Here is a 24,690-nt window from a genome sequence, read left to right on the forward strand (position 1 = left end):
TTTTTCCCCTCTCAGGTCTGCAAAGCATCCTAGAAGATTTCCCAGCCTTCCTGGTAAAATAAATAGTCCAACCCTGCCTCGACACCAGTAAGGCTGGGAGAATGAGCCCAGTCCTGTGCTGAAAAGAGAATCATAGAATGTAGGCATAAGAAAGGACTTCAGCGTCTCTTGATCCAATGCTCTACTTTTGGAAATGAGGACATGAAGAACAGAGAAGGTCAGGAGCTCACATTGAGCTGTATGATTCTACTCCTCTCCCCCATAGGGAAAAAAATGAAAGACTATCACCTAAGCATCCCCCGTCCAACGTGTTCAGCTTATAGGTGAGATGGTACAGGGAAACTCAAGATTTGATATTCTAGTGTTTCAGAGAGCCATGACCTAGAAACCATATCTTGGGAATTTCTTTCTAGCGACACAGCCCTTATTGCTGTGAATGTCAGCCATGCGGAATTGGATCATGGTTTTGGGGATCAAATAACCCACCCTTCTTTATAGCAATGAGGAAACTGAGGCCCAAGCATGTTACAGTGGCAGAGGTGATCCTATTCCAACGTTCTGATGCTAGTGCACGGCCCCCTCCCGCTACCCGACTAGTTAAAGGAACTGGAAAGTGAGGAACTGAGCTTGTTTTGTGTCGACCAACACCCAGCCCCAGTCAGCCTCAAAACTGCAGCGACAGTGATCATTACAAGACTGTGCCTGCCAGTTAAAGCCCTTCAGTGGCCCTGGCTATAAAACCCCAAAGCTCAGTGTCTACCAAAACACATATGGCCCAGCTCCTGTGTGAGTCTCCAAAGTCACCCGCGACCACTCTTCACCCACATTCTCCTCCTTCACAACACACTCCCTTCTTTCTGTCCCCTAAGTATGCTGTGTTCTTTTCCACACCAGGGCTTTTTCTCGTATGCTGTTCCCCTTCTGGAAAGTCGTGCCCTGCTCCTCGGTCCCTGTGCAGGTTTGGCTGGTGCCCTTCTCAGGAAGTCTCCTCCGACCTGGCACTGGGGGAAGCTCCTGTGTTTCATGCTCTCCTAGAAAAGTTTCTTTCCTTGAGAACATTCACCCCGGTGTGTGATCTTATGCTCATTCATGTGATGAATTGAAGATAGTTATTTCCCTGGACAATAAGGATGAAATCTATTCTGCTCACTGTTATTTTTCTACCTACCACAACGTGGGACACCAGGTACGTATTCAGTCATTATGCACCTGTCTGATGGGGGCAGTTGATAAAATATTGAAATGATTCTGCATCTACTGGTAGTTGATGACTGCTGCGAACCTACCAAGTACCCCATGATACCCCAGGCAACCTATCCCCTACTCTGAACCTTTTGAACCACCCTATAATCAAGTAATTAAAGAGTCATTATTTGACACAGCCCTGGAATAATAATAAATAAATCTCTTATCACCCCAGCCTGCACACAATAGGCAATAGTCAGGGGTTACCAGAAAGGATACTGGAAGAGCTACTGTTTCAGTCTAGATCTCTCAAATCTCTGTGACTTAGTCTTTCCACTTTGTCCTGTTGTTCTCCTAATCACTGTCCACCCCAGTTGGCATAATTGCTTTCTGGGCAAGCTCTAGAGGCTGCCATGGGCAGTTCATGCAGGAGTCCTTCTGGGCTACTCATGGCTCCACCTACCATCTCACTAGCTGAATGATCAGGGAAGTAAGGATCTGCCCGAGATGCACCGACCAACACTCCAGCCTCCAAGAGTGCTGTGGCAGGCATATACCCCCACCGGCCCACGTGGGCACTAAAACCCACGGCCTGTGACTGATGCAAAGAGCAGCAGCACTAGCTGCCGAAGGTCTCTAGGGACGCCCCCTCACACAGCCATTAGTGGGAGTCACGTGGCCCTGGAAAATCCATTCACTCTTTACAGAGTGAGACCAACTGAACTTCAGCTCTTCACACTGGTCAGGCCCGGCTCCTGAGAAGTGAGAAGAATGAATTGCTTCCATTAAAGACCTTCAGTTGCTGGTGTCTGTGTCAGTGAGCATGTGGCACAGGTTTCAAGAACGAGTTACAAAAAGACTCCATAAGAAACATTAATAGAGGCTTAGTTGTGTTTTTAAAGCAATAATCTTTAAATGTGTTTTTCCTTTTTAATTGTCACTCACTAATTTTATAGACAGTGCACAAATATATCCTCACTGTAACAAAAAAATGTTTAGAAATTATTGCCCATTTCATGCTAAAAAAAATTTTTTAAAGATATTCAGCTGTAACTATGTTTTTGTTCTCATCACCATCTCTGGGGCTGCCTAACTTCTTTGCATTGCGAGGGGGTGCCTTTCTTAATTTGGACTTCCCAAAACTAGACCCTTAAAAAAAGTAGGTAAATTAGTTGGTCTGACAATTGAGCTTGGAGAGAGAAGTGAGAGCCCTAGGGCACGTGCCCAGGAGTGGGCTAGATCTTGGGCACTTGGGGATCAATTTCATAGCACACCCTGAAACATTACAGGTCACACTTCTCAAGTGTTTCAGGGTAAGGAAGCTTATGTATTTATCCACCAATTCCCGTATTCCCCGTTGGCTGAAGCTCTCTCTGAGACTGCTAACTCTCTGGGACTTCCTGCTTGCCCTGTGGTCTGGCCACACATAGTCCCGGGCCAATAGAGTGTTTGGGACCTGTGTGCTAGTGACCTTGTCAAAATCAAGAGGCTGTATGCAGGGGGCCACTAAGGAAGCTTTGCTTCACTTCGGTGGTTTGGTGCTGTGGGAGGTGCCTGGGCTTTGAAATCCAAGGCTTAGGCTTGAGTGTCCGTGGACTGTCACTAGCTGAGCTACTGGGCAAGTTAACTTCTCTGAAGGTCATTTCTTTACCTGTGAAGATTGTACTAATGATTATGTTAAGTGCTGTATATAAAATGACTGGCCCAGTGCCAGCCACCCTACCGATGGTAAGCAACATAAAAATTGCTACCTGAAATTATCACTTACTCAAGTTTCTCATGATGTAGAAGGCTCCCCAGGTTGAGGGACTGGGAAGGGGAATGCTTGCTCTTTAATCCTTGGCTTTCATCCATTCATTTGTTGATTCAATAAATATTTATTGAGGGTGCATTTCTGTTACCTCACCAGCAAAAAAGGAGAGTTGTAATGATCACTGCAATCATTATTTCAAGTGTGACAGCACACTTGAAAACTACTCATTTACCTTCTTTCAGTCTGCAACTGTTCTTCTCAAGAAGAGCTTATTATAAGGGAAAGAGTCTGCCATCATTATATAATGATGTTTAAATGCTGATTCTGCCCACTTAGCAGCTGTATGACTTTGTACAAATTACTTAATCCTTCTACCCCTCTCCATCTGTAAAATGGGCCTGTTAACATCCACCTCATGTGATTGCTGCACATTTTAAATGGATGCTGTCCTACAACTCTCTTACAGTGCCAGGCGTGTGATAGGAACATGACATTGCTAGGGCCTTCCCGTCATCTCTGCATGGTGCAGTATGGCAAGAGGTCTTAATAAGCATCCCAGATGTCTGTGCAGAGATGAGAATAACACAGTGGCTGTAAACGAAACTGAACACATCAGCAACACTTTTATGGAAGTAACCTGAAGGTACAGGCCCAGCGGGACTTGGATGGCTGACTCGGCTGTTCATTCTCGACTTCCAACACATCCCTTGCACATAGTAGGGGCTTTTCCCATTTTTGTTTATAAATAAATGAACCAAATCCAGCCTCCTTTTTTGAATGGAATAACAGCACAACAAAAATATCAAAAGAGACAAAATTAAGACCCTTGAGGACAAGTATGATAGTACTTCTTGTCACCCAACGGCAAGCTGGCTGGGTAGTACCTGGCTTGGGAATGTTCTAGCCAAATAGAAGAAAATATCTTCTAAGATCAGGATCCACCTGCACTACAGAAACAAAGCATCAGGCTGATAGGCCCTATTCTGAGGAGAACCACTTAAGCTTTTGATCGGTGAAAAGCACAGTCGGCTGACTGCATCTTCAGTTTCTCTATCTGCAGGTTATTCTGCATTCTCAGAATCAATCAGCTAAAGGTTGAAGGTATTTGTAAATATATTTGGGAAAAATATGCATTCCTGCTGGACACAGACACCCTTTTCCTTGTCATTTTCCCCTAAACAGTGCATACAACAGCTACTTGTGTAGCATTTACATTTGTTGGATGTTATAAATAATCTAGGGATTAAAGTACCAGAGGTGTTTGCATAGGTTTTATGCAAACATACACCATTTTATACAAGACTTAAACAGCCATGGATTTTGGTACCTACATGAGGTCTTACAACCAGTCCCACCATAGATACCAAGGGCCAACAAAAGGCAAAACCACAAGAAAATGAAAATGGCAGAAAAGTGTGGTCCACCAGGAACCACAGGCATCATCTGAGAGCTCATTCAAAAAGGCAGGCAGAGTCTCAGATCAAGCCCAGATCTGCTGGACCAGAGTCTGCCTTTCACAAGGCCTGGCACAATTCTCAAGTCCAGCCAGGTTGACACTGGTTTTCCAAATTGGCTGCACATCATCTGGGGAATTTACAGAAATACTAATTCCTGGGTCCCACCTCCAAGATGCTCAGGTGTTTGCTCTGGCATGTAGCTTGAGCAAAGTGATTGGAAGAGGAGGAGGAGGAGCAGAAGGAAGAGATAATTGGGATCTGTTCAGGATTCTAACGTGCAACTCAGTTAAAGTTCCTTGCCTAGACAACCATCACGCAACAAATACAAGCAAAAGACCCATTTCCACAGGGAAAATTACATCCTCAAGTTCTTCACAGAACTTCACATCTGGTCACTGGGAAAAATGCTTTAATGTCACCTGAGGGCCAGGCCCCCGCCAGCTGGACCTCTACCTACTGAAGGAAGGAAGAGTTAACCCAAATCCATCCTGCCTCTCCCCCTGCTCTGTGTCCACCCTCTGCTGAGGCCCTGTTCGCCTCACTGGAGCTTGTACATCTGGTTCCGTTCCTTGGAAATGTCTCCCCTTCTCATTGCTTCCCTCTCCCCAGGGACAGTTTTCCTGGTTCCTGCCCAGAAGAATGACCTGGGGCCAGCAGGATCTAGCCCCGGAATGTCCCCACAGCCTCCTCCCCGGTCCACATTTCCAGGTGGGGCTTTTGAAGTGATTACATCAGCCTGGTCATCAGAAACGTTCCAACCCTCCTAGGAATCTCTTTGGGACAAGTACAAGGTTCTGGCTAATTTTAAATGTAATTAAAAGATTTTCTTCCAAAGCATGCTCAATTTCCACAGCTCCCCCTGCTTGGAATATATTTCCTCTGAGGGCTTCTTTTTTTTTATTTTCCAGATATTTCCCCCAAATGAGAACACTTACAACAGATGCAAATCCTTTGTTTCTTTGGCCTAGTTTATCAGAAGATAGTATTTTTACAGTGCAGAAAGGTTTTTAATGAGATGTGGAAAATATCTTTTCCCCAAAAACGCTAATAATAAAGAAAAATCCCTTTTTTATTTTCCCTAAATTGCTTTTTATAACCCATTCAGCATTTTCAGGGACATAATTAAAACATCAAACAGTTTTCCTGCTGGTTATGCTAAAATGTGAATACTTGAAGCAGCCACTATTATTAGATATTAAATGGACTTGAGTATTTATTAAAAAGATCCTCTTAAGTAACTACTCATTTGAGTTTGTTCTGTTTAATATAAAGACAAACCCCATAATATGAAAATACCTGTTTCCAATAAAGACCATAATTGGTAGCAGGAGAATTTTTAAAAATATAAAATATGTATTTTGTTCACTATTTTCCTAGCTTAATGTGACTAATTTCCCCATTCAACTTTATCCCTAAGGAAAAATGTAGAAAGAAAAGGCCATTACCAATACATGAAGCACAGTAGTTTGCTTTCGTTGGATGTAATTGCTATCAAGAAGGCTAGTAGCTGGGTAATTTTGGTTTAAACGAGTACATAGCCTGGAAAAGGATAAATTAACCTTTGTAGGACTGAAATTAGATTCCAGTGAGTGATTGTCCTAGCTCCATGTACACGAAGTCTGGGGCAGCAGGGGATCTGCAGCCCAGGGAGAGAAGTCAGAAAATGGTCCGAGCCCCTGCAGTGACCACAGATGGGTGGGGAAACAGTCAGCTCACGGAGAGGAGATGAGGCAAACGCAGTGGCAACTTGGAGTGTTGATTTCCTCTTGCTTTCCCAGTGGTTCAGGGACACTGGATAGTTTTCTTTTTTCACAAAATCCTGGCAGGCCTCTCCAAGACAAATCAATGCACTTGTCACTGCTGTCACCCACACGAGACACGATAGAGCTGTGTCTGATACACAAGGAATAATGGCAGGGTGGATGAGCAATCACCATGTGGGAACTGGCCTTGTCCCCGGGCCTCCCTAAGGAAAGCAGCAGTGGTGAGCAAACCTAGAATATTAGAAGGTGCAAGTCCTTGGAGTGGCACAGAGTAGAGCAGGGAGCAGGTTGCTTTAGTGCAGGGCACAGTGGAAGCCTTCTCACTGCAGATGGCCTTGAGGCAAAAAGCCTGCTGGCTTTTCAAGGCATGGGCCATCCAAACCACGTCAGGCCATCAAAACTGCGTCCCACTATGCCCCATCAATACCTGCACCATGGGGTGTATGGAAACTCCTGGAAGTAATTTCATACCTCCAACTTCACCTTAAGGCTCACACCCTTGAGTTCAGGCCTTGTTTCTTTGGGGATGAAGGACAAATGATCAGTTGACCTGCAAACATTAACTAGATATCCACCCCACCTCCAGGCACTTAAATTCCACAGGGGGAAAAAAATGAGAAAAGGTAGCAGATTTTTACACCTTCCGTTGACAGGTAACTTGGAGATGAGTGAGGTGTGTGTGCCACCCTATCAGCCCTGCCAGTCAAACCTAAAAACCACAGGTAGCTAAAGCAGGTGTCAAATGATGCCACCGCTGCCAGGGTTGTGAAAGGTGAGGATAGAGGCGCGGGGAAGACTGGGTTGAGAATGCAAGAACCTGAACTCCAAGCTGATAGGTGTGGCAAGAGTCTGCTGTCAGGGCAGAGCTCTGACGGCAAAGTGCAGGGGAGGCAGGAAAGAGAGAGCGCATTCTTTGGCTGAGAGGAGTTGGCACCTTCAGAAGAGAGAGAGCACATATTTTCAGTGTGGAGGGATAGATTTCCCAAGGGAACAGTTCTCTCTCCTTACTCTGCTTCTTCTGTCCTTCCTAAGCACATCCCTATCCTCAGCCCTCATTCGATCTGATGATGCTGCCAGTGGTATTTGAGAGAGAACAGGGCCAAGAAAAGCTGTCTTGCCAAATTCCTCTTGATGAAAGCCTTCTCCTTCTCAGCTCCATAACCCCCACCCACGCTGAGGGCTGGCCCAGACCTCCAGTCCCCAAGGTGAAGGCCCCTGCACCACAGGTGGGGAGCACCCCGGGGCACGTCACAGCCCATCCATGACCTCCCAAATGGAGCCCCAATGGGCGGTAAACACAGAAGAAGGGAGAGCTCTCCGTGGAGCCAGTGACAAACACATATCCAAAGCCAAAGAATTTTGTTTCACTACCCTGCGCTGAAGTCAAAACAGCTCCAAGAGTATCCCCAAGGGCACAAACCAGTTCTCTCATCATACAGGGTTCAAAGACACAGGGAGGCATGTAGCCGAGCTGAAAGTGTCTGTATGTAATAATCCCTTTATGATGTTGTTTTGTTTCTGGCTTGCCTCTACCTGAATTATCTGAAGACGTTGTTCGAGGCTACGAGAAAATATGAATAATATTAGGCCTTGAGATCAAAAATTATTTTTTTTTATTTCCATGGTTGTCAGCCGCCAATATCCCATGCACAGTTCTCAATTTCCAAAGCAGCAGTGAAATGCTGGAGAGATCAGGTGAGGGCTTTTTTTTCCCTTATTATTTTTATTTTTGTTATTCTATACCAGTCTTGATTTTTGAAAGTGCTAAAAACTGTTTGATGTCGCAAAACCAATCAGGGGAGGGAAACTACAATTTAAATATGAGATGAAAAGGCAGAGTATGTGCATGTATAACCAGATGACCACCCGATGGAACAAATTATTTCTTACCTTCCAGGATGCCCGTGTGCTCCAGCAGCCCAGCAGCCCTTGAGAGCACTGCCAGTAACCAGGGAGCAGCTGTGGCAAGAGATCCAAAGCGCTTCCCATGCAAAGAGACACATCTCTGGCTCATCCTCTGAAATGACAAATAAGAGGGAATGTTTGGCTCTTTTTCTCTTTCACCACCCTCCCTCATCAACCTGGCCTAATGAAGAACTGAGCTGAAAGAACTAAATAAGAAGTTTGGGTTTTATGCCTTTGTTGCCTAATCCACGGGCAGAGACCAAGCCACGTTCCAATCTGTGAACAAGAGCCAAAGCCCCAGCCAGCAGTTCACCTCAGGATGGTCTGAATTCGGGCACAGGCTCCAGGACACGCTATGTGTCATCCTCATCCGGGATCTCTACCATCCGCCATGTTAATGGTTTCTCGACTGAAGGACGGAGCATCTGGCTTCTGGCCTGACTTAACCTCTAACTAGGTCACGGATTTACGCAAGCCCCTGCCCCTTCTTGGGCCTCGGTGTCTTTATGTTTTCTCCACCCTCCCAGTTATTAAGATTCAAAGTCAGAAGGCTACTGGTGGTTCAGCCTCTGCTGGCCATATTCCCAACCAGGTTCTGAGCCACAGACTCGCGGCCTCCAGCCTCCTCTCCTTTCCATTCAGCTGTCTTCACCCCAGTGCTGGCGCTCTCCTGCACCGGTCCAGGCTGCTAGCCCAGCTCCCTATCTCCAGTTTCTTCCCACTCGCTTCCTTCACTCTGCCTTCACGTCACTGTCAGATTCCTCACCAGAAGCATTTTCATTCTACCCTTAACCTGTTCCAAACCCGTCAATGGTTCCCAACACCTCTGGGCTCAAGGATAACCCTCTCGGTTTTCCAGTCACAGTCTCGACCTACTGCTGTCCTAAACACACCTGCTCTTCCTAGACATTCGGTGCCACCTCCCCACTGCCACCTTGATCCCCACTCCACTCTCTGCACAGCAAGAGCTTTTCAATTTGGTTTATGTATAAGAAGATTCAGCAAAACAGCACTCATCATTGTGAAAAAGGGGAAACAACTGACTGTCTCATCAAGAAAGTATCAAATGAATTATCAGATGCATAGTGACTTTAGAAATCATCTCTTTAAAGAATATTGAACGATAGATGGAAATTCACCATTCCGTTGAGTAGACCTCATAAGTATTTATCCAGTATGTTTAATTTTTGTGACATAGGTATGTGAGTAAACCTGTGTGTGTGTGTGTGTGTGTGTGTGTGTGTGTGTGTGTAAAAAAATCTAGAAGGAAATTCACCAGAACATTCCTTGTGTTTTCTCTCTGGATGCTGGGATCTTGTCATTCTTGTTCACTTTTTAATATTATCTATAATGAACATGTATTGTTTTTCTATAATTTATAAAAACCATAATCATTACCTACAAAAGTATGAATGGAAGAAAATCTACCATTGCTCAAGTATCATCTCAACGTTTATTCTTCCCTCAGAGTCTCCCTTAAAAGTGTGCCTGACATATGCCGATCAGGTAGAACTATCTTCATCTGCATCCTCCGCCCTGGACACGGCCCAGTCTGCCTTCTGTCTCTGAGCTCTTGTACACATCTTTTATCCTTCCCTATGGCCACCTCCTCGCTCAGCCCTGGCACACAGCTGGGCCTTATAGAGCTTTCTACTTGCATATTCTACAGCTAACAGGGTCCACAGATAGTCTAAACATCTGCATCAGCCTTGCTGGACATCTGGGCCCAACTTTTTAAAAAATAGTTCCACAGGGAACTAGTTTGAAGAGAAGTCACTCTTTCTTTGGGAAAGAGGAGGAAGCCAGCTCCAACTCACCCCTGGCCTTTCCTCATTAGCAAGTTCAAGAGATCCTGAGCAATATTAACCCAGTACACAAAGATCATATTCAAGGTTTCCTAAGGATTTATCCCTAGTAAGGATACTCTCATTCTTAAAGGCCTAAGTAATCGGGTCACTCAAACCCTTCCCCTCCCGGGTCCTGGACTTGAAAGTGTTCAATGTTATGGTGGAAACCAGCCTGGCCAGTAATCTCACACTGGCCCACAGTTTCAGGCCCTCACTCCCAAAAGCCATCTCAGTGTGGACCTCAATCCAGGATTCTGAAGACTTGAAGAGTCCTGTGTACCAGGGTTGTCCTTTGGGCTTCCTGAAGCCTTGCCGACAGGAATACTGCTGCAGCCCCTATTACGTCCTTCTCTGTCACTATGCCAGAGGCGTGCAGTTCACTCCCATGTGTAGGAAGGACTGACAGAAGCCAACCAGTGAGGTAGTAGCTCAGACACGTGGGGTACGGGTAGGGAGACATGTTCTAGCTTTGAGAGTCAGTATATGGAAAAATAAAGTAAGGGTACCACACACCAACTCACAAATGTTCCCACCCTTCCCAGGATGAGTCCTCCTCATCCTCCAAACCTCACAAGACTCACCCTTGAAGGAAACCCTCTGAGGCTCCCTATTCATGTTCCTTCTCCAAACTCCACAGCCAGCTCAGTCTCCACCTCATGAAGTTTTATGAAAATGGTTGACTGTATAAATGACGTGCCCAACACAGGGCTCGGTGTGTAATGGGTGCTAGATAATTATTAATAAGCTATCGTACAGTCATTGTTAGAGCTTATCTCTTCCCCAGAAGTCCAGCCTGCCTAACGATAATTATCATTAATAAGCTATCGTACAGTCATTGTTAGAGCTTATCTCTTCCCCAGAAGTCCAGCCTGCCTACTCATCACCAGTGTGAGATGGATTATTCTAGACCTCAGGAATTTCCTGGAGAGCTGAGGGCTTAATTCTGAGTGTGACTCACAGATGCTCCTAGAGGAGCTCATGCTTGCTGTTCTGCATCTCCCCTTTGAACCCTGACAGAGCCCAGCGGCCTAAGTCTGTCTCCAAGAACTGCCGGGCCATGCACAGTCTTCTGAGTCCCTTATCACAGAGCAACCTACATCACCGCCTTCTCCAGTGATTTCTGCCTCCGCAGTTTGGGAGTTGGTTCTGTGCTCCCTTCTCATCACAGCTAGTCCTCCAGCTGCCCCTGGAATCCCTTCTGACTGTAGACATCCCCTTTCTTCCTCTCTCTCTTTCCACTTCATCTGTTCTTTTCCTGTCTCCTCACAACCCTCTTGGCTCTTGTGTAGAAGTGTGGGGCTCTCTGAGGTCCTAGGAGATGATCCTCCAGGTCATGGACCAGCTGGAGTCCACCTTCCTGGGGTCCTCAGTCACCTTATCCACCTTTGTCTCATTCCAGGAGAGCTTCGTCCTTCCTTTACGTCCAGCTGGTGATCATTCCTGACAGTGATAATGAACCTCAAGATGATAGAGCTTTCCTCTCCTCCTTAATGACCTCTCATTCCCGGTAGAGCTAAAGATGTTCAGTGTCCAGCACAAACTGGTCAGTTGATTTGGCCAAGTAGTTACCCAACAAGAAAGACTGCTCAGGACTCTCTTTGGTCTGTACTTGTAAAGGATGAATGTGATCCAGAGAAAGTTCCCTAAGCCATCGAAGGCTGTGCTGAGTTTTGAGGGGAATAGAAAGTTTTAGGTAAGTTGGTTTGATTTTTGTAATTTCCTAAAGACATTTGACATCAGAAGCTTTGAGGGCTCCAGACGTCTGGGTCTCTGTGCCGTGACCCAGCGTGAGGCCAGATGCCAGGAGAAGAGTTGCCGTTCGCTCTGCAGCCCTCTGCAGATAATTAGCACAGCTAAGGAGCAAACAAATGCCTGCCTACTGCTCTGTCTGTCTACGTGGCTCTCGTGGAGGTCTGGGAGAAAGGGACTTTTTCTTCCTCAGCCGAGGCACGTGGAGGTGACTGGGGACAGATGGGAGGAAGATGAAAACACCTTCTCGCGAAGCAACACTGCGACACGCTCTGTGAACTTCTTCTGATTTGCAAATGCAATTTCTCCCACAGACAGTGTGGGCAGCGCTGAGCCCTGACTGAAGACACAACTCATGAAAGTCTCCAAGTCAGAGTCAGAAAAACCTTTAGCCACTGAAGGCAGAAGGCAGCCCTGGAAATAATGAACCACATTAACTAAGAAATCGCAAAAGCCATCTCCATTAGACAGCTGTGCAGGTCAAAAGGAAACCAGACAGGAGACATCAAGAGGAAACTCAGGCTCCCCAGGATAATTGCGGTGCAATTAGCAGGGGTGAGTCAGTGCCGTGGTGGGAATAGGATCTGTAGCAGCCAAAAGGGAGACCAGCCCCTTGCTGTCAGGAGCAATTCCCTTTCCTTACCGTCTGTGGAACCCAAGGAAACAACCTCGGGAAACAGGTCAATAAAATGACATCACTACAGAACAGAAGAAAAAAAAAAAATCAAGCCAGGATTCACAGAATCTCTGTTGATATCAACAGAGCAAGGGCATCACCTAAAACCCTGGAAATGAATTTAAAAGACTTCTACCCCATTTCTCAAGTTGCTGGGCCTCTAACAGGAACTCAAGGATGAGAAGGTAGGCCGGGAATAATGCGCCGGGAGCCCAGGAGGGGCTCTGGGCTGGGGGTGATGCTTCCTCCCCAATCTTGTGGGCTGAGGATTTTTGTTCCCATTCTGTAGATGAGGAAAGTGAGTCTCAGAGGTGATACAAAGACAAAGTCAGGAGGAAAACGGAAAGAGAACACACATAAATCTGTGAAAATTTTTCCCACATTTTCTTCCCATCCCTCCTTGGCCCCTTTCCCCTTGGAATCACTGATCCTACATAAGGCCAAGGTTACTGCACTGCTGGAAACACCACAGGGCCCTGTCCAGACCCACCCCAATGTCTGGCTTGCACAAGTTCTCATTCTTGCAGGACCGCATTAGTTACCCACCATGAGAGCCCTTGCTACAAAACAAGTCCACCCTGATGTTTTGCCTCTTCTACATGCACCTGCTCACCCTTCTGCTTCCCATCATGAGCTGAAGTCTCAAGAGGTCCTCACCAAAAGCCAGATAGAGGCTGCTTCCGTGCTGTCAGACTTCCCAGCCTCCAGATCTATGAGCTAAAATAAGTATCTTTCTTTGTAAACTACCCAGTCTTGAGTATTCTGTTATAGCAACAGAAAACAGACCAAGAACAACTGTGGGCTCTGTGTTTATAGCCACCTAACTTAAAAAACCGAAGGGAAGAAGATGGTACTGAATCAACCAGAGAAGTCCTGAGAAGACTCTGGGTCCCGTGCCCATCCCCAAACTCATCTCTGAGAGAGAGGGAGGGGAGGACCCTAGCTGGCCAGCAGTGGTCATAGGTCTTTCCCTGAGACAGGGCGGTAGCCACCAGGTCTGACTCTGTGGCTTTTGAAGGCTTTGGGTTAGAGATTAGTGTTTGACCACCTCCTTGGACTCGAGTGAGACAATGGGCAGTGAGGACCTCTGAAATGAAAGGTTTTGCTCAGTAAACTAGAAAATGGGAAGCATTTTTATGGAGTCCATAAAATCAGGCAGTGAAGAAAGCTGGTGTCAATAGACTCAGTAATTATTATAGCCGATGTAGGAAAGTGATGAACACAAACCACCATGGTCAGTCGTGAGTAACACAGGCTCCCACAACCTGAACCGTGGTGAGGAGCGAGATCAGTCTGCGTGAATAAGAGAAGGCCGATGCCTGGGCTATTACTTCTACCTATGTGGCCTCTGCTCCTTCGCTTCTAAAAAGAAAATGATGATATTAAGACTGACTTTATAGGGAGGTAACGAGATAGCATAGGTCTCGGCCTGTTAGGGCCACTCCATGTAACTCTTATTTAGCCCTGTCAGGTGGAAATATTACTTCCTCTGCATCATCTCCTCTGAATCATCAAAATGCACAATTGACATTTTTCTCGCCTTCTTCCAAACACACTAAGCCCTAGTCAAGGAAATAACCATTTTGTCTTCAAAACGAACCTTCTGGAAATGTGTTTCTCCAGCAGCTTTTCCAGAGCAGGTGGGTTTGGTTGAAGGGAAGTCAAATGTTAGCAAATATTTCCTCTCAAGCTGATTTCCTGAGAAAATTGCGCAACTTCCTGAAAGGTTAAAAAGTCTTCCATCTCCCTGGTGTGAATAATCTGCAACAATGCATAAGATTCTAATAAGATTACTGACATTTAGAAATGGGAAGAAAGGAGCTAAAGGTGTAGGGAAGGTGTGATGGGTAGGGGAAGAACAAAAAGGGAAAAGAAAAAAATGTGAGAGAATGAATAGATGAAAATAAAGTGTTTGTAGATGGGAAGGGGAGAAGGGGTTGAAGGGAGGGCAGAGGTAAGGGGAAAAAAAAATGAGAATCAAGACTTGCCATGTAGAGGTACATGATCTCAACAATGAATGTAACTATACTGTATCCCTAAAATGTACCAATAAACTCAATAAAATTAAAAAAAAAAAAGTCTTCCATCTTCCTAACTTCAAAAAAGACATTGAAGGGGGTATACAGCAGTACACGAGATCTTTGGTAGAGTGGATCATACCAGCTCGTGTTGCTACTTTTGATACTGCCTGGATGACAGGAGTGGGGGCAGGAGTGGACATTCAAAAAAAAAAATTCAGAAGAGACAGATGGGAAGAGCTTTGTCGCTCAAAGAATAATGTTTGCAATGGCCTACTGGGCAAGGCTGTTGAGGTAGAGACAGTGGGTTAGAGGGAGTGGTGATAAGGGAAAGACGAACAAGGAAATGGGCAGATGGAAATGGCCTTTACTACGTGGGGTTAAAGAAAGTGAAGAACCCTTGAGACAGACAATCATGATTCATCAGGCCCTATCAATTTCTAGATGCCTGTTGGTCTCTAGAGAAACTATCATTCATAGTAGGCTACACAAGACTGAAGTTCCGGGGAGGGAACAGGGAGGGAGTAGGGTTGGGTATGCAGATTTGAGAACCAACTGTGTTAGGTGAGGTTTGGATCAGATTACATAGAGAGAATATGTAGGTAGGATACTATGGACTGAACGTTTGTAACCCTCACCAATGTGTTTCTGGGCTCCAGAAATTAAGAAGGGAGGTTCCAATGGGTTGTTTTTTTTTTCTGTAATTTTTCTTCCTGACACCTGCTCCACGCCCCCCACCCAGGTCCACTTCATGCCCTACTGAACTGTAAGGGTGTCTCTGGCCTTTGGTTCAGTTGCTCCACACTCAGCCCACAGGGCAGCCCCTCACGGCCTCCTTCGGCATCTGGGCACTGAAGGTCTGGGTGATCCTTGCTGGGTTGTTGCCTTCTCTGGTTCCCCGTTCTTCCTGGGACGCACAGGGAGGCTGGAGTGCTGATCTTTTTCTGACAGCGCTCCCTGTGCCAGCATGACGTCCAGCTCAGCCTCTCCTGTCCTGTGCCAAGGGCTCTCCATGTCTGCACTTTGCTTGGGCACAGCTTGTGAAGCTCAAACCCTCTTCTTTGTAGGCCCTCCTTCTCCAGGGACAGTGATGCACTCTGACAACCATGCCCGTGACCCAGGAGGGGACTCAGAGCAGGACCCGTAGGTGGGGTGCACCTGATGGCCATGAGAAGTCACTTGGGAAGAATCCCAGAGGAGCTCCAGAGGGCTGTGAGAGCCTTGCGTTGTCTGTCAATGATGTACTCTGCTCATCAGACAAGGCCTACAGAGCTATGTTTGACACTTGACTCCTTTGAGCCCACTGCCTGCTTTCTTTAGGCTCACCATTCAGTATCTTTCTGCTTTCCATTTGCTGATTTAGACACCTGGCCCACTGCCTGGGCTGGCCTCCTGAAGTCTGTGGGTCCACCCACGTTTCTGTAAATTCGCTGTCTGGATTATTTAAACCTGTCACATCATCCCTTCACCTGGGAACTTGGGCCGCTGTTGAGTGTAAGGGCTACCTAGAACAGTAACCGTACTCTCCATGGGGCTGCTGTTGGCGGGGGTATGAACATTACCACCTCTGGCCCCCAGTGGTGACCACTGCCATTAGGCCAATGACTCCTGCTTTGAAAGGAGGGTTTGTACAGTTTGTTTCCCTTCATGAGACCTCCAAGGTCACATTCTCCAGAGACAGACTCGTTCACCCTTGTGATTTTCTTTTTCTGATAATCCATGTTTAATAGGGAGCTGTGTGTGTAGCACCCCTGTGCCTCTGGCTGGGAGCTCGGGCTGGCAGGGCAGGCAGGCAGGCAAGGCGACCAGCAGCAGGAGTGGGAGTAGGCCAAGAAAAACCCCAGGCCTCAGGCTGTGCAGGAGTATTCACCCCCATGGCCTGCTCACCAAAGCCCAGCCACAGCGCTCCCTGGGACCAGAGTGGCCTGGTGCCAGCAGCCACAGCCACCACTAGTCCCTTTGCAGAGAGCCGGGAAGACAAAACAGAGCCTGATTTAAAGCAGAGACACAGAGTGGTCTCTTCCCAGAGCCCTGCAGTGATCGGGACCAATACAGACTGACATTTTCATGCAGCGAAGGAGGCACAGTGTACAATATCCATCACGTACGAGCAAGCTGGGCTGGGCCAGAATAATAAATACATGAGCTCACAGTAGCAGAGCTTCCTTGTACCCCGGCATGACGCTCAGAGCTTTACACAGACTACATCGGCCAACTTGCACGAGAACATGATGGAGGCACAATGACGGGAGTCAGAGCCAGAGTTCTTACACCTAACAGGCCAGTGAGTGGCCAAAATGTGAAAAACGAAAGTATGGAAAGCTAGGGAGCACCCAGAGCCACTCCAGGCTTTTCCCTCATGGTGGGAGCACAAAGTGTTACCAGTGCTTTAGAAAACAACTGGACACGTTTTTATAAAGTTAATACACTAATCACATGACTCAGCAAGCCCATTCCTAGGCATTTCATTTATCAAAACGCAAACGTGTTTATAGTACCTTTTTAGCACATTATTCCCAAACTTGAAACAAATGTTTCCCCACTGATGAATGAACAATATACTACAGAGTACTATTCAGCAAAAAAAAAAAAAAAAAAAGGAGCACAATATTGATAGCTGAAATTTCTAGGTAACTCTAAAATGCCTTATGCTAAGTGAAAGGGGTTGACTATAAACAGGCAGTGAATTTTTGGAGGACTTGGAGATGTTCTCTGTGTCATTTTGTCAGCAATTCTACTACGGTACGTGCTTGTCAACTTGCAAAACTGCATATTAAAAAGTATAAATATTACTATATATAAATTAAACCTCCATTTTTTTAAACGGGGAAAAAAAATCAGAGACCCAAGGAGATCAAAAGGCGAGCGTCCAGAAAATGGCAGAGTCCCGGTAATACAGCTGTCCAACCTCTGTGCCAACCCACAATGCTAGCTACCCTGGGAGACTCGCATGGTCCAACCTCGTACAACAACAGACCCGGGTTCACCAGGGTATTTAGGAAACGGTAGGTTTGGGAGAGTTATCCTTTTCTCTGTTTTGCTTTGCTTTTGTTTTTCTTTTTGCAGTAACTGGAGATTGAGCCCAGGACCTTTACACTGAGCTACATCCCCAGTCTTTTTCAAATTTTGAGACAGGGTCTTGTTAAATTGCTAAGTTGCCCAGGCTAGACTCAAATTTGGGATTCCCCTTCCTTACCCTCCCAGAGTGCTGGGATTACAGGCTTGAGCCACCACGCCCGGCTTACTGCTCCCCCTTAGTAACTAAAGGGAAATCCCCAAATCATTTTTCTTTCAACCCCCTTTGCCACAAACATTTGTCAGTTGTTGGAAAACACTGCCACCCATAATTACTGAGGTCACTGTCTCCTGGAGAGTTGCAGAGTCCCATCCCCTGTGAGGGGGACCTGGTCATAGTCCTTCATTCGCCACTATTTGCGGTGCCACTGTCAGTGTGGCTTTCATTCTTTCTAGGCCTCAGTCTCTTTCTCTGTGAAAGCGGGGCTGTTGCATCCGTCTCTAGGTTAAAAGGCAGTTGAATGAGCATTACAGAACCCATAGACTTGGGCTCTGTGATCTAACCACTGCTCTCTCCTGTCCTGGGACTGATACATTTCCCAGCCACAGTAACGAGTCAGTACTTCCTGAGAAGTTGCAGCGTGCTGTGTGGCTCACAGGCAATTTGTCCCGCCATCGAGCTTTCAAGGTCGTGCGACTCCATCTCACAGGAAGAAAGTGAGGCCCTGGGAAATGGAGCAGTTTAGCAAGGTCCCACAGTTAACAATTAGGAGCAGAGCCGAGGCCAGGTAGTGTGATTCCAGAAGCCACACTCCGCCCCCTCAGCTCTCCTCTGCCATCTTGAGAGGGAGAGGAGGCAGGCAGCTCCACGCCTTGCCCACCATGGAGACAGCCCCCAAAGACTGTGGGTCCGGAAAGGGCCCTGCTGCAACTCAGGAGAGCCAGGAAAGCCACACAGGTCTGCACATCCCCTTTCCACTGTCCCCCAGCCAGGGCGCAGGACAGCGGTGAGCAGCCGCGGGTCATCTGGCACAGGGAGAGGGACAAGGACGAGGGGAGAGAAGCCACTTTTATGGGAGAGCGAGCAAGTATCAGTGCTCTCAGGCTCCTTCCGGGAGGCTTCATTCTGTCTCATTGTTCCTCATTATCAGAGCTAACTATGTTCAGGCGAAGGGCGAGCATGTTCCTAAATTTATGTCTCTGTGTGCGACCGCGACAATGCGTGTTTTGTGTGCTTCTCCCTGAAAAACTGCTCTTGTAACACAGCGACCCAGCTTGGACTTGGTCTTTCATGTGCGCTACCCACTCCGACTGGCACCCGCTGGCAGATTTTTCTTAAAGTCTGAAATGAGGGTCTCACCTTCTCTTCTCTGCTTTTTCTTCTCTGCTACCTATAATCTTGATTTGACTCACACAAAAGTGACTCAGTGGGAAACCCACTCAAGAAGGCTTTACGGGGAACAATGGATGGGCACCTCTCAGAGGCTGGCCCGCCGCGTCGAGAGAGGGGAAAATGGATTAAAGTTTAAAGATGTCATGTATGTTAACCGATCAGTATCGGGGTTTTATGTATTCTGTCAAAGAGACAGCAGTGAAAGCCAGGCCCACGAGGGTGAGCGGGTGCCAGGAGGGAGAGGCAGCCCCCACACACTTTGGGCAAAGGCCTCACCAGCGATAATGAGCCCAAGGAGCCGAGGTGTTTAAAAGGTAATAATAACAATAACAAAGAAGAAAAGGGCTTCGAGGAGATTGTCATGGGATTGTTGTGTGTGTCAGCTTTGTCCTCCTACAATGGTGCAGGGCCAGGAGCCAGGCAGTCACGGGGCAGCAGACGGCTCCTTCAGAAAGCAGACGCTGCCCATTCAGCCTGGGGCCTTTCTTCCAGGATAATGCTCAACGGGCTCCCTAGGCAAGCGGAAGCCCAGGGGACTCATGGGTGAGGCAGGGGACAGGCAACTGAAAGCAACAGCTCCCTGCTGGCCACCTCTCCCCGCCAGGCCCTGCGCAAAGTCCAGGAGCAAGGCCAACCTCCAGCCTGCATGGGGCCTCAGCCCTGACCTTGCTCCTTGTTGTGTGGGAGTTACCCACAATGCCCTGCTCTTCTGAGAGGATGTGAGAGAATGGATTTGGCCCCTGGCTCTTCTCTTCAACAGCCCTGAAGCAAAGTGGAATTTCCCACTCTGATTTCTTTGGCCCTTCAAGCACTTTTTCTTTCACATGAAACTCCTTTCATGAGAGTTGCTAGAATTTTCTCAAGTAGTGAATAGGCTGAAAACTGAAGACCTTCGAATCTTCTTTTAGAAGCCCATACTCAGAACGAGCATGTCTCCCTTAAAGGTTGCAGTGCATAGCAAAGGATGAATTTGCAGGACAGCTAGTTCATGCTCATCCTCTGGACTCAAGACTGGCCACAGGGCAGCCATCTTAGCTGCACAAGCAGGTGGATGTCTTCCACAGGGACCTCTTCAGAGGCCAGGAAAGGGCAGCTTCGGGCCTGGAGCAAGCACTCTCCATGGGCTCCAGTTGGGGGCAGTGGTGTACTGAGTCCAGCTCCTCCTGGCTTATAGTTTAGCTATGTTTTCAGCAATCTTGCAAGCCAGTTTTTAATTTATTTATTTATTTATTTATTTATTTATTTATTTATTTATTTATTTATATTCATTTTTTGGTACTGCGGATGGAACTTGGGACCTTACTCTTGCGAAGCAGGCAGCAGAACCACTGAGCTAAATCCCCGACCCAACAAGCCAGTTGTTTTAAAAATTAAATTACATAGCTGGGGATTTAGCTCAGTGGTTCTGCCGCCTGCCTTGCAAGCACAAGGACCCCAGTTTGATCCCTGGTACCAAAAACAAAACCAAAAATGTTACATAAACTTTTAACAAAATAAATACAACAAAAGTAATAAATACTCAAAACTCAGCACTCCTTAATTATTTTACTGTTATCTATGCTCTTGAGGTTATATATAGTCATTGCATCTAAATGGCGGAAATATAATATAATGGTAGTTTCAGAACATCTCTCCTCAAGTCCATGTACAATGACATCACACTGATAGCTGGAAATTGGACATGATGGAGTATTTATACCACAGAAATTGGCAAATACCACAGACCAGGGCCTTTTCCCTTGAAGTGCTGGTTATTAAAAATGTATCTGTCCAGTGGTTCAAGTGGTCTGGTCCAGCCTCTTGATCACTGGACCATGTCACTCTCTCTCTGAAACAAATCACCACAACAGTTCCCTTGAAGGCAGATGAGAGTAGTAAGCTAGATAAACTTCCGAGCCTCTTAAGCCCATTGTCATCCATCCATCCATTTTATATTTTATATCTAAAAGAAAAATTGTATCAGGAGAAAAATCTTTGTATTGGACTCCTTTATGAACCATCTGGTCCACTGTCTGATTTTAAGAAGAATAATTCAAGGCCAACGAGTTGATGGTGAAGGCCATGCCAGGCTCCGGAATGGGAACTAGCAGGGACAAGTTTCTGGCCTAGGCACCGCACTTCCCTCTGGAAATGCCCTCCTGTGCCTTTGCGCAGCCTCTACCTGTGGACCTCAGCTTGAAGGCTGAAGCTGTGAGTCCTCCCATGAAGCTGAACAGGGAAGGCTGGGAAGGGTGAAAGGCTCCTGGAGTCCTTCGGAGGCAACCTCATAAGAATCTCAGGCCTGGGAGCAATCTGCAAATTTAAGTCTGATGACCTGCCCAAAATACATCATAGAGGCAACTGTCTGCTCCCTCCCAGAGGCCTCCCCCGTAGTCAGGGCCTTGGTCTCTCATGCCTCAGGGAGGATGAGGCAATGGAAACAACAGTAATAGCAAATGTTTATGGAACTGGGCCCTAAGTGTGAATCTCTGGCCTAAATACTTTGATCTCATTGGAGCCTCCCAGAAGCAAATGGCGTCTCAGTCCCATCTTCTAGCTGAGGAAACCAAGATTTAGAGAAGTCCCTAGATGTGGCCCATGCTGTTCAACCAGGAAGTACTGGGACCTAAACCTCGGCAATCTGCCTGTGGAGTTTTCTTCTGTAATTTCTATCTCAAGTGGTTCCCAGGAAGTTCACCTTTCTGGCTCAGTGGCTCCCTTCTGGCCTGGCCTGGTCAATGGAAATACAAAGATGATAGGGGACAGAATCTGAGGAGTGAGGACAGAGAGGCCAAAAGTGGGCTGAAAGCTAATGTGGGTTGGGGGAACTGGCTGGGTCCCTCCGCCCTAGCTGCGTGTGGTCTCAGAGCCTACACATTCCGCAGAGTTTTCCTCATCCTCTGCCACACTGGGCTCAAAACCTGTTTTGAATTACTGTACTTCAGATCAGAAGGGGAAGCAGCTGGAGTCTGAGACCCTGGGCATGTGGCAGGCACAGGGGCTGTCTAGGGACTCAGGACACACGCCCAGCCCCACCCCACAGAGGAGAATGTCCCTGGGTAGGCCCCACATAACAATGGGGCACATCACACATTTTGCAAGGGCCCGGCCACCTACCAGGCACTGTCAAAGTCCATTTCTCATTTGTTCTTTATCTTTTTGTGACATCCAGCACATGCACGGACATTGCCTTTCACAGAAAGGAGAAGTTAACTGAAGACATCCCTGCAGTACAGCCCGGGCAGCTCAGCCCAGCTCTGTCCCTAGCATGGTCTCAGGGCTCTCTGTCCAGTCCTCATTCTCCTACAGCATCAAATCCAGCCCACCCCTTGCAGGAGGCCTGGTGTTTTAGCAACAGATGAAACCAATTGTCCCCTGGAAACATGTCAGCTGCTGAGGCCAGAAGACAAGTGCCAAAGGAAAGAAATACTTGAGATTCCTGTTAAGAAACAATGTTGGGTTTAACCTGAATAACACCAGAGAAAGAGAGAATGTCAGACATTACATAATCCATGAAGACGGATGGAAGTGGGGTCAGAACACAGTGGGACAAATGTCAACAGGGCCAGCTTTCTCCCTGCTAGTGACGGGGACAGGGAGGGCCATGGATGCACGCTGAGCAACCCACCAGGTATTATTTCAGGTCACTTCCATGGCAGCTCTGTAGCCTAAGGATTATGACCCCCAGTCTGCAGATGAGGAAACTGAGGCATAGATCATGATTCCATCCTGTAAGACAAGGCTGAGAAGCCCAAAGACTCTGCCTTGAAAGGGGAGTGGGCTGCACGGTCCCCTGTGGTGTTTAGGGAGCAGGCTTTAATAACCAATAGGTTACAACCCCAAAGCCCACTACCCGAAGAACAGATATATAGTGCAACAGATCCACCTGACAACCAGGTGGAAAGCAAGTTCAAAGTCAACAATGTTCTCAGTTGGGATGACTTAACCCCTAGGGTGGAGAAAACTGTGACCTGGACTCACAGAAAAAATCCTTGGATATTACAATGGTCTGTGGCCTTCCAAAGTTCATCCCTACCCTGCCATCACATTCTTGGTGTTTAATTTCTGCCTTTATGGAGAGTATAAATGACATTTTTCTCCATGAGGGAAAAGTGGATGATAATCAAAGAAGAGTTGAGAAACTTGGAAGTGAAAGAAGCCAGACACTAAAGGCCACGTATATGCAAAATGTCCAAACCCTATAGAGAAGAGGGGTGAAATAGACGTGTGGTGGCCTGGGGCTGGGCGTGGGAACAGGAGTGACTAAAACAGAGCGAGGAGGATCTTTCTGGGGTGATGAAAATGTTCAAAATTTGAATTTTGGCGATGGTTGCACAACTCTGTAAATTTCCTGAAAGTCACTGAATTGCACATTAAAACAAGAGAGGCTTCGGGTATTTAAATTATATTTCCATAAAGCTATTTTTTTTAAAAAAAAAGGAAGAACCCAGGCTTTGGGATCCAAGAGGCTAAGCCCTAGTTCCTGTTGCTTCACACTCCAGAATCCACCTCTATAAATACAGGCTGTGATGGCCCAGTGAGATGCTGTATTGGCCCCTGTTGCATTGCTCTAATAGGATCCTTGATGCTGGGTAATGTATGAAGAAGAGACTTTTATTTTGGCTTACAAATCAGATAGCTGGTAAGTCCAGCCAGCACAGTGGTGTCTGGTGAGGGCCCCTGGCTGCATCACCACAGGGCAGGGAAGCAGAGAGGGAACCAAAGGGCACGCAGAAGGGGCCGAGCAAGTGAGATGTCTCCATCCCACTCTCAAGAGATTGAATGCATCTGGTCACAGGAGACCCACCCAATCCCATAAAATGGGGTCAGTGCACCCAAGATCTACTCATCTCCCACCACCTTTTAGTTCCATTACTTGAGGACCCAGCTTCCAATACATGAGCCTTTGGGGCTGGGCAACATCCAGGCCACGCACAGGTGCCTAGAGCCCTTGGCACATGATGTGAGGGACTAAGGGTAATGGTCCCAGGGCACTAAAGGTGAGAAAATGTACAGCTCCTTTTCATCTTCAGGCCTCAGGAAGATAGCATCTCCTTGAGAAGCCTATTGGGCCCCTGGAGGTTATTACCCAGCATGCCTAAATCTCAAGTGGCCCTTTGGCTTGCTTGCTCTTTGCCTCTGCATCCTCACTGCCTCCAGGCAGGTGGGGCACCCTTATCTCCTGCACTCACCCTTGTGAAAAGACACCCCACGCTGGCACAAAAGAGGGACATAAAAAATAAATATTAGTCCTAATTTTTATTATTGGTTACACTGATCTTGTTCATCAAAAAGTCACAATTTTCGGAGGCTTCTTTATCTCAGAAAGAGTTCCATGTCAGAACTAGGTGTGATGGTACATACGTACAATCCCAGGACTCTGGGAGGCTGAAGCAAGAGGATCTTGAGTTCAAGCCCAGCTTGGTCAATGCAGTGAGACTTTATTTCAAAAAAAAAAAAAAAAAAAAAAAAAAAGAAAAGGCTAAGGATGTAGCCTAGTAGAAAGACCTTGGGTTCAATCCTCAGTACTGCAAAAAACAAACAAACAAAACTCAAAACAAACAAAAACTTCTATGTCAGATGTGTAGAGGAATGAATAACTCAGGGGAGGGAAGCTGCGTTAATTACATCGATTCATTTATCCTGCGGGCTCAATGGGGTGATTCTTGTCCTGAGGGCCACCGGGGCTCGTGACACTACCTACAAATGTGCAGCGTGCTGCTTATGTTTGTCCTTTGGGGTGCTGGTCATTAGCGCTTGTGAGCATCTCAGGGGTTAAGGAAACAAGGTCCTGATTGTCTAGTGCTACAGGGGAATCCAACCGAAAACTCCTAAGTAAGAAGGCCATGCCCAGCCCTGCCCATGGTGCTGCTCTCTCTCTCTCTCTCTCTCTCTCTCTCTCTCTTTCTCTCTCTCTCTCTCTCTCTCTCTCCCTCCTCCCCTCCCTCTC

At 46.9% G+C, this 24,690-nt stretch overlaps 1 protein-coding gene across 14 annotated transcripts in view; it reads right to left on the reverse strand.

Annotated features, from left to right (window-relative positions):
- The window catches only part of Tcf7l2 (transcription factor 7 like 2), a 263,597-nt gene that overhangs the window by 37,962 nt on the left and 200,945 nt on the right, over positions 1–24,690 (reverse strand). For all 14 annotated transcript variants that reach the window (XM_019209019.2, XM_019209018.2, XM_019209017.2 and 11 more), the window contains one exon: positions 8,049–8,175. In XM_019209019.2, coding sequence (XP_019064564.1) covers positions 8,049–8,175 — 127 coding nt within the window. The remainder of the gene's footprint in view (positions 1–8,048; positions 8,176–24,690) is intronic.

The sequence above is a fragment of the Fukomys damarensis genome, unplaced genomic scaffold (genome assembly GCF_012274545.1).
Source record: "Fukomys damarensis isolate Sample0158 unplaced genomic scaffold, DMR_v1.0_HiC HiC_scaffold_8, whole genome shotgun sequence".
Lineage (NCBI taxonomy): Eukaryota > Metazoa > Chordata > Mammalia > Rodentia > Bathyergidae > Fukomys > Fukomys damarensis.